This window comes from Capra hircus, chromosome 13 (assembly GCF_001704415.2).
Source record: "Capra hircus breed San Clemente chromosome 13, ASM170441v1, whole genome shotgun sequence".
Classification (NCBI taxonomy): Eukaryota; Metazoa; Chordata; class Mammalia; order Artiodactyla; family Bovidae; genus Capra; species Capra hircus.
In genome coordinates this window covers 16,671,477-16,681,219 of record NC_030820.1, presented here as the reverse complement: position 1 = coordinate 16,681,219, position 9,743 = coordinate 16,671,477, and the positions used below count along the sequence as shown (strand labels likewise).

Genomic DNA, 9,743 nt, shown 5'->3' with positions numbered 1-9,743 from the left:
ACTCTTTGCGACCCCATGGACTGCAGCCCACCAGGCTCCGCCATCCATGAGATTTTCCAGGTGTGAGTACTGGAGTGGGTTGCCATTGCCTTCTCCTGAGCCATCAGGGGAGCCCCATAAAGTATTTAGGGGACCTTATGAATTTCCAGGAGCTCAATTCAACTCCCTCCTTCAAATCCAAACTTAACGGAGGAAAGAGAGAGCTGTTGAAACACTCCAGTCTGGCTGCTTATGGAGGAAACAAACGACACACATCTGAAGGTGATTAATTGTCTTTATTGGAGGAAAACAAGAAGTCATCAATCTCATCATCATTATGATAGAAATCTTGATATGTGTACATGATTGTCAAGGCAGAGAATCATTTGCTACACAGGCCCGTTAACAATTTTGCAGTGCCACAAACCTATGTGGAGTAAACTTCTTGCAGAGTTTATTACATGCATGGAATAAATGCACAGTTTCCCTTCTTTTGGACAAGCATGTTTTTATGGAAAAATTGAACCAATTACAAGCCTAGTAATAATAGACACAGGGACATTCCTGGGTTCAATGTTATAAGCTTTTGGAAAACATGCTCACTGTTGGGAGAGCTGCAAGAAGGACTATGGCATTATTGCAGTGACCAGAGCCAATTTAGAAATTGTTCCAAATTTTATTCTGGACAGAATGTACCTTTTGTATTAATATCTTTCAACCTGAACATGGGGCTAAGATAAATGTTCTCTGAAACATGCTGCCTGTCTTGCAAAACAAAGATGCTGCTGCAAGGTTGTAGCATTTTTGTCATTATCACAATGTTTTTGTTTTTATAATATGTCAAGAGCCTGGCTGCCAGCGCTGCCCCAGCACCTCCTCCTTCAAGTGCAAGGTTACCACGAGGGCCCAGGAACCTCAGTCTGTCCAGATTAAGGTTTTTCTTTGAGAAGTAATTTATCCAGTGTTTGGGGCTTTTGAGTTCCTGGTGATATCTTATCTCTGTGACGAAAGCCTCAACACTCCTTTCGTTTTCTTTTTTCCTGTCCATAAGAAAATAAAATCACCTCGAAGTAAAAGAAGTTGGTAAATCATCAGAAGACACAATCATCATATGAGAAGTTCCCTGGAGACCAAAAGGTTAAAAATGGATATGGCGAATGCAGAAGCAGCATTAGTACAAAGGGGGAAATGCAGTAGTCAGTCCCTTTGGTGTAGAGAGAGATACAGACACCAAGAAGCCATTCCACACTTTGTCCACGAAACCAGACCTGGCAGCCACATGCTGCAGGGTTGGCTGCCAAATGAACAGCCTTTGGATTTGCAGAAGCAGAGGCCCCGGAGCCACAAGCACGGCTGCTCCTGCTACAAGTGGCAGGGAAGGTGGGAGAGACTGATGCTCCCGCCGGTTCCATCTGGCCCAGAGCAGGAGGTGGGCCAGGTTGCGGCCAGCATGCAGGGCCGACTTCACAGTGGGGCTGGGCTCCTGTGCCTTGTGCTGGGCTGCAGATTGTACACGGGATCGATGCACTGGGACCACACTGAAGGTCAGGGCTGAAGGGGGCTTGGGCCTCCTGCCTTCCTCTTTCTTCTCCCTGCCTTCTGGCCAATGTAGAAGTGTCAAGCAATCTCATTGGCAGGCTGGTTTTCTTGGCATCTCTGTGAATTAAGCTCCCCTTTTAGAAATCTGCCCAATTCACCCTTCCTATCTCAACTTTTTCAATTCTGAAAACCAACTGGAACACTCTCTGGCCAGCTTGCAGCCCCAACCTAGGACCAGCCCCCTGTCCCTTGCAAAAAGTGGTGGGTTACAAACTGGTATATACATTTTTTAAAAAAAACAAACTGAACAGTGTTTGGTCTGGAATGTGTTTAAGGAAAAGGCCAACTCTGCAGAGTGTAAGTGGACAGAACGGGAAGCAGTATTGTTTCAGAAGAACATGCAAAGGTTTCGTGCATCAGTTGATTCAGAGGACCTTCATTCCATTTGCCAGAAGTGACAGTGAGACCCTGGGAAAGAGCACATCTTATTTCTGCTTATGGAAATGGGAGGAACTGCCCTCTACTGGGCCTTGCTGTCCATTTTCACAACCAGAGGAAGCCCAGAAGGGAGCTTGCAGAGACCACAGAAAGTTGGCAAGTCTAAAGTGTTGCAGGCGAAACACAGAGGCCATAACCCTCCTTCTCCCACCCTCACACTTTCTCCAAGGTGAAGAATCAACACAACCCAGGCCCTGGCTGGGTGAGGGGGCCATGGTGGCCAAAGCCTTAAAATACTTAGTTATCTCCACTGGGATACAGTCTTTTCTCACAACACATCAAACGCCAGGGCATTCATCAAGCTGTCACTCCTGCAAAGAAAGGGTCAACCCCTTTCTCTGCAAGGAGGGACCACTTGCCTTCTGTCCCTTTGTCCCTAGTGTTTTGGGCCTTCATTCTAAAGGAGGGGGGTCTTCCTCTTCCATTCATAATCCGCCCAGATCTTCTGGACACCACGGGGGACAAGTAAACAGGATGAGATTGGAGCTGCAGGTAGACTGAGCGGGCGGACGTGTGTCACAGGCCTTTCACCAGCTCATGCTCCCTGAGTGCCAGACACTTGTCTGGTCAGCTCTAAGTCCGACTGCCCAGTTCCCTGGACGCTACGCTCAGAGCCAGCTGAAGGGCTGGGACTTGCTCAAAAGTCTGTCAGGGCACACTTGGGTGTACGCTCTGTTTCAGACAAACGCTAGCCTCCTTGATGGCCTCATGGATGAGATGAAAATCAGGGAAGTGAAGGAGAGACAGGCAGGCAGCTGAGGGCAAGACCATTCGAAGACACTCTTTCAAATAAGAAAAATAACCCACTTGCTCTGAGGAGGTGAAGAGACCAAGTTGGTGGGGGTGGGGGGTGTTGGAAGGAAGCCTGTGATGTAGTCCACGGTGCATCCTTAGCCTACCCACACGCACTGGCCTTGAGGGGATGGGCAAGCCGGGTGCCCCTATGAAAAGCTCAGCTTCTGTTGGTATAATCTGACATCAGTGAGGGTCCTAGGATTCTGCCACTCCACTTGGCAGGTGTACCAAAAGGCATATTCCGAGTTCTCCTCCTGTGTTGTAATCAAGTGTAAATAACACGGTTGAAAGAGAACCTCCATTTTTTAACCACTAAGGCTCTCTGAGCAGAGAAGCTTTTCCATGTGGGGCTTATTTTCTCCTCTTCCTAAAACAATGGGGAAAAAACCTGAGTCTGGAGGCATCCAGACAGCAGAGATTCACCTGATGTCAAGTTCAACAGAGTCTACTTTTGGGCTGAAACAGTCACTATCTTCTTGCAGTTTGATACTGAGACCTGATGTGGCCAACCATGGCCAAGAACTGACCCCAAATCACAAAGAGACACCTGCAACCTGCCTGTCTTTCAGCTCTTCTGCACTTTTCAGGTAGAACATATTTTCAAACTTAATTGCATAGAACATGCATCCCACACTTCAGCTCCAGAAAATAATTTACCACCAATAAATCTGGCTTCAGATGCTGCTTTCCAACTGCAAATGACTGTGTAGCGCACAGTTCAAGGAGCTGGTAACTATTTGGGCACACGTTCTAAGTATCAGATTCAGGCAAAGTATCACCCTTCCTCCATAGCATCTAAGGACTTCTCCTCTTATACTCTAGGAACCTGGATCTTCCACTACACGTGTTAGCAAGCAACATTCTACTAAAGTCCTGTGAGACATGCCTCAGTTTTCTGATTCTGTTTATAATATTCATGCTATTGTCCTCCAAATGAGGCAATACTTGCCTCTTAACTGGGTCTTCTGTCATTTTATAGACATTTCCAGACTTTTTACAAATTTTGAAGAGTAGCAGCTTGATTTCCACTCTGGATACACGTATGGCAGATGTCAAGTGGGATCCCTGTCAAGGGGCTGAGTGTCTGTGATGCAGTGGACATGGGGTGGACCAGATGCCTGTCTTTCCAGCAGCTCTTACACACAGCTGCACTGCTGTCCTGAAGGAGGCAGAATGCAGCTGTTGAGCCTCATAACACTGTGTGTGTGTGTGTGTGTGCGCACGCGCGCACGCGTGCGCTGAGGGGGCCATCACTGAACATTTGGCCTACACCCAGGCAAAGGTGTAGAAGTGACAAAGCCTGACCAACAGGATGCACTGAGTGTGACTCTCTGCGGGAGAAGAGCACGAGGACAAGGGGAGTCATGGGACCACCAAGAAGACGTGCAGGGGCCCACTGCGGCTCGAGGCCGACTGCGGATGCAGGCTCGGGGCGTCGTGTGGGCACGAGGGCTGAGGGAGGGCTTTTGCATCTGGCACCACCTGCTCGCCTCTTCATGACAGCATCTTGGAACTCTCGTGGAGAAGTGCTTTGTCCTGGGTTTCACACTGTGCTCGCTCTATCATGCACACCTGTCCACCACGTGGGTGAACAACGTGGCCCAGTTTTCCTGGGACACTGCTGGTTTGAAAGTCCTATATTCTGGGAAATCCTTCAGTCCTGGAAAACCTGGGACCACTGGGGACCCCACCCTCTCAGATCTTTGGTTTGGGGATTCCCTTCGTCAGAGGGATGGCTTTGCATGCCAGCTGGGCCTGGCTAGGGTGGTCTCTGGTTCTCACTGCAGTGTTCAGCGTCCCACTGGCCGGGCAGGTCACCTCTCCTCACCACCTCACATCAATGGGGTCTTTTCCAAGGTCATTGCCCTCTCTTCCCTTCTCCGGATCCTCACCCTCTAAGAACAGCGTAAACACTTGCAGAAACAACTGGTGTGAGCTGGAGGCTGTTTGCAGTTGTAAGATTAGAAATGCATTTTTAAAAAACAGATCAATTTTAAACTGCATAGCTGGGCTTTCACATGCCACCCTCCTCATGAGAAAGGAGAGCTGTGTGAGAAATTTGCTCCAAATAAAATGGCATCTTGCTCTTTCTGTGCGGGAGGCTCTGAAATTTTTGCTGGGGGAGAGGGGTCATCTCCTTCATCACAAGTCTAGCCTTTCACCTTGGGGGAGCAGGCGGCTTCGTTTCTGACCGCCGATGGCCAGAAGCCCCAGGGTCTCGATTTGGAGAGGGCTTCGCTAGAGGAGCTGCCAGGCAAGGTTTTCTGCAGGTGCCCTCCCAGGGGCTCCCCAACTCCCAGGGAGGAAACAGGCCTGCAGGAAAGGTGAGTTATCTTCTCAGAGAACTGCCCCTCCAAGGAAGAAAGGGAGGCAAGGAGAAGGAACTGAAGTAAAGTGCACTCTTCACCTTGGAGACAGATTCTCGAGCAATCCTCTATCAGAATTTTAAAAAATACTTTTAAATTCCCTTTGAAGGAAAAAAAAAATCTCTTAAAGGTTAACATAAAATTCTACTCCTGACAAGCAAAAGATACAGGTCATGGAAATAAGAAGTATAGCTTGAAAGGACACATTTCTTAAAAGGAAAAAAAAAAAAGAAAAACAAACCCTAATGCACAATATTTACCAATACTTAAATAATCCAGTTGAAACCTTTTTTTTGTCATGAATGAAAAAATACAACATAGACGGTTACCTCTACTGAGAAGAGCGGGAACGACAGGGCTTGGGGAGAGGAACTGAGAAAGTCCGTTCTGTTAGAGCTTTGCGAGATTCATATGTACAGCACCAAATCCTATTAAGTCAGCTCCCTTGAGTCAGTACAGTTTGTGAGAAATGAACACTTCAGAATTGCAGTATAAAATATGGCCATAAAAAAACTGCTGTCTTCCAGTCCTGTGCAGGGAGGCGCACCATGCAAGGTGGGATCGCTCTGGAGTGGCTGGTGGCGCTGGTGACCCCCGGGGGCCCCCTTCCCTGGCCTGGCCCCCCGGGCCCCACCTCCGGGGCCAGTCACTTGCTTCCAGAGTGCACTGTCGTCACAGTGGTGGGCCTCGGTCTCCGATCCGCTCCCACTCCTGAGACCCCGGACGAAGAGGACATGAAACTACAGAGCGTGGAGGGTGTCAGACCTGCAGGGGGTCAGCGGACACAGGAAGTTCAAAGCTTTAGAAGAACGTACTCACTCCCTCTTCCCACTGCAAGGGTTTGTTGGGGTGGGGGGACACACTTTGAGGCCCTTGATTCTAAACTTTTACCTACCCACAGGAAAACATCTGCAAGGATCCCAAGTCTTCTTAGGGACTCATCTTCCCTCCTTGCTTCCACATAGCAATGATAACTGTGTTGTATTTGGATACATCATGGTTTAACTACCATAACAGGATGGCTTCCATTTACTGAGCATGTACTACATACTAGGGATCAGGCTAGGTATTAAACACATGTGTGCGTGTGTGTGTGCATGTGTGCGTGCTAAACTGCTTCAGTCATGCCTGACTCTTTGAGACCTATGGACTGTAGCCCGCTAGGCTCCTCTGTCCATGGGATTCTCTGGGCAAGAATACTGGAGTGGGTTGCCATGCCCTCCTCCAGAGGATCTTCCTGACCCAGGGACTGAACCCGCATCTTTTATGTCTCTTGCATTGGCAGGTGGGTTCTTTGCCACAAGCACTGCCTGGGAAGCCCGGGAAGTCCTCATAAGAACTGTTTATTTCTTACAACAGTGCTGGGAAAGCAGGGATTTTAAGAGTGAATAAAGAATGACCCCAGCTTGGTGTGTGCTCTGGACTTTTGGCTAAGAAGCATCTGTGATCCAGGGCACACTGACCTAGTCTTGCATGCATCGGCAGCCCCCCAGTCTAGAACAATTCCTGACATGCTGCACCTCCACCGTTCCCCAGGCAGATGCTGGCATCAGAAATGTCCTGTGTGGGATGATCTTAGCTGCGGCAATGTACCATCCACCCGTGCCACCACGAACTCATGAGCGCAAACACATGGACACCGTAAAGTAAATGACGATGATGGCTTTGCTGTCAGAGCCACTGTCTGAATCTTCAAATAGACAATAGATTGTAGGGTTTCCTTTGACTGGAAGGTAGAAAGGATTTGTGCTGAAACGTAAACTGGGCCTAAAGCAGTGTGCAACTGTGTCAGGAAATGCTCAGTGGAGGTTTCCTGGGAGAACTTAAAGGCTGGACATTCAGAAATGAGATTCGAGGATTATTTAAAGATGAAGGGAATCGTTTTTTGAGGAAGGAAGTGTCATGCCAAGGGTGAGACCAAGCTGAAGGGTTTCAGTGAAGGAAATTCTGCAGTGCAGATGAGAGCTTCCCTGGTGGCTCAGAGGGAAAGAATCCGCCTGCCCGTTCAGGACACACCTGAGTCAGGAAGATCCCCTGGAGAAGGAAACGGCAACCCACACCAGTATTCCTGCCTGGGAAATCCCATGGACAGAAGAACCTGGCAGACTACAGTCTATGGGGTCACCAAAGATTTGAACACGACTTAGTGACTTAACAACAAGCTGTGCAGATGAGCCCGTGGAAAAGCCTAGCGATTAAGGTGAACGTGTAGAGCGGGGATTGGGAGAGGAAAACAAGGAGGGTGTGCATGTGTCCTCGGCCATGTACTGCTCCACACAAATGTGGAGAATGAAACATTAGTGTGGGCTGGCCAAAACTCTGGTTGAGGTGTTCTGTAACATATCATGGAAAAACCTGAACCAACTTTTTGGCCAACCTAATATCATTACTCTGATTGCAAAGCCAACACACTTCAAATAAATTAGGCCAAATGATCATCCAATAGTACAATTTAAAAGTCAGTGAGACCCAGGCTGTCATGAGTCTCTCATTGGTCCCTAAGGGTGACGCCCAACGAGAAGCAAGTCAGATCATAAGGAGATGCATCAGGAAGTGTTGGCTTCCATTCACACGTGGCTAGGTGGGACTTGAGCCACTGATTTCTCATCTCGACGTGGAAATACTAGGACTTAGGGTTACATAGATATTAAATAATTAAAATTTTAAACTATTTTGAAAAACAGTGTCCTGGAGTTGTCGGGAGTGCTAATGAATCGAGTATTAACTGCCTGACACACGGTAAAGTGAAAGTGTTAGTCACTTAGCCAGGTCCACCCCATGGCCTGTCCATGGAATTCTCCAGGCAAGAATACTGGAGTGGGTAGCCATTTCTTTCTCCAGGGGATCTTCCCGGCCCAGGGATCGAACCAGGGTCTCCTGCATTGCAGGCAGACTTTTTACCATCTGAATTACCAGGGAAGCCTGATACACAGTAGGTACTCAGAGTCCCCTTTTCTCCCTACCAGATCTGTCTCAAACACCAGTTGGAAAGTTCTGTTTTTGCTACATACGCACAATCTTTTTGGCTGGCCAGACTGAGGCTGCTCGAAACACTTGCATTTGAACTGTCCAGGCTGCTGCCAAGATGTAGTTTTCTCATATGTCTCACGACGGCCGTGGCATTAAACGCTTGCTGGAATTTCAGAAAGAGGAAAAGCAGACAAAATATTTCAGCTAATTAGAAAAGCCTCAGGCTGTCTCCTATCATTTCTCTTGTTACCTGCAGCAGTTTAACTTCTGAAAGCGTTCTCATGATCCTCTAGAAAGGAAGCTTATATTGCCACTTCTTCCGAAAGTACATTCATCCTTTGACCCTCTCTCCCCTCATCAAAATACATTTTGGAGATGAAGAGAATATTTTTCTTCTGACATAATAACGTAAACTATAGAATAAATGTAAACCAATTCTCTCCATAATTTGGAAGTGACTTCTAGAATGAAAAGCATGTTGTAATAACGCAGTACCTTAACATCGTATTTTTAAGAGTTTTCATTTCTGATTATTGATGTTTTTGCCCTAAATAACAGCATTTCCTGTGAATAAAGTAGCTCAATGGAATTATTATCTGCATAGTGTCTACTTGTTGGCTCTCATGGAAAAATAGCCAGCTCTTAATTACCCATGCTTATGAGGACACAGGCTAATGGTTTAAGTCTATCACATTTTTACTGGAATGTAGTGATAAGTTCAACTGAGATTTCCTGTTTCCCCTTTCCATTTTTATATCACTTTTTAATAAGAGTCAATTCCTTAAAGTTCCAGCAAAGTGAAGAAAGACAACAGGGATTTCTTAGGAAACTGCAAATGAGGAAGCACTGCTGTTTCTGGATCTCAGAAGGAAGATATTAAATCATATACTTTATCCTTCTCACACCTCGATGCTCTCTTCGAGTCTTAATCTTTACTACTTAAAATCAGCACCATTATTTGGGTGAGGTTCTGGGAATTTTCATCAGACCTCCTGGGTGAGAACAACCTTTAGAAAGAAGCAGCCCTCCAGCCATAGGGCAGGTCTGAGTGGTCAAGTTCACTGGGAATGCAGGAAATGAGCACTTACTCTCCACTTGCTTTTGGCGAAGTTCTTTCGGATCTGGGCGCTGACCGACTCGTGGATGTTTTTGCTGAGGGCTGTGTCACCAGCGATCCTGAAACCAAGGCAAAGATGCTTCTTCAGAAGGGTTTTGTAGGTGGCGGGGTGGCGGGGGGGTGTGGGCTCTGACACGGGGTCCCATGCTTTCTTGGCGAAGCCATGTCCTGCCCCCTTTGCAGGTTTGCTAAGGGGGTGTCCTGCACCCCCACGGCTCTGGTTGCAATGTTCACAGTCCACCACCACCGCACTCCGAGCCCCGACCCACCTCCTCTCCGCACCCCTCCAGGCTTGGGCAGCACCGTCATGGTAGACCGCTCTGCCTGGCTTCCCCTCCTCCCCTTGTCACCGCCATCCCTGCAGCTTCAGAGTCCACATGGACCACACAACCTGGGCTCAGCTCCCCTCCCTTTCCCTCAGCTTTCTACCTGCTAGGCCTCACCCCTGAGGCTGCAAGCAGGTCTGCCACCTGGTCTGA

General features: G+C 47.9%; 1 protein-coding gene across 2 annotated transcripts in view; it reads right to left on the bottom strand.

The window, feature by feature from the left end:
- The window catches only part of CAMK1D (calcium/calmodulin dependent protein kinase ID), a 393,621-nt gene continuing 384,134 nt past the window's right edge, over positions 257-9,743 (bottom strand). The window contains exons 9-11 of one of the 2 annotated variants that reach the window (XM_018057012.1): positions 9,236-9,323; positions 8,193-8,310; positions 257-5,942 (exon numbers count right to left, since the gene is read on the bottom strand). In XM_018057012.1, the coding sequence (XP_017912501.1) occupies positions 5,824-5,942; positions 8,193-8,310; positions 9,236-9,323 (325 nt within the window). In that variant the 3' untranslated portion in view covers positions 257-5,823. Of the gene's footprint in view, positions 5,943-8,188; positions 8,311-9,235; positions 9,324-9,743 lie in introns of both variants that reach the window. The other variant, XM_018057013.1, reaches the window with a different exon arrangement.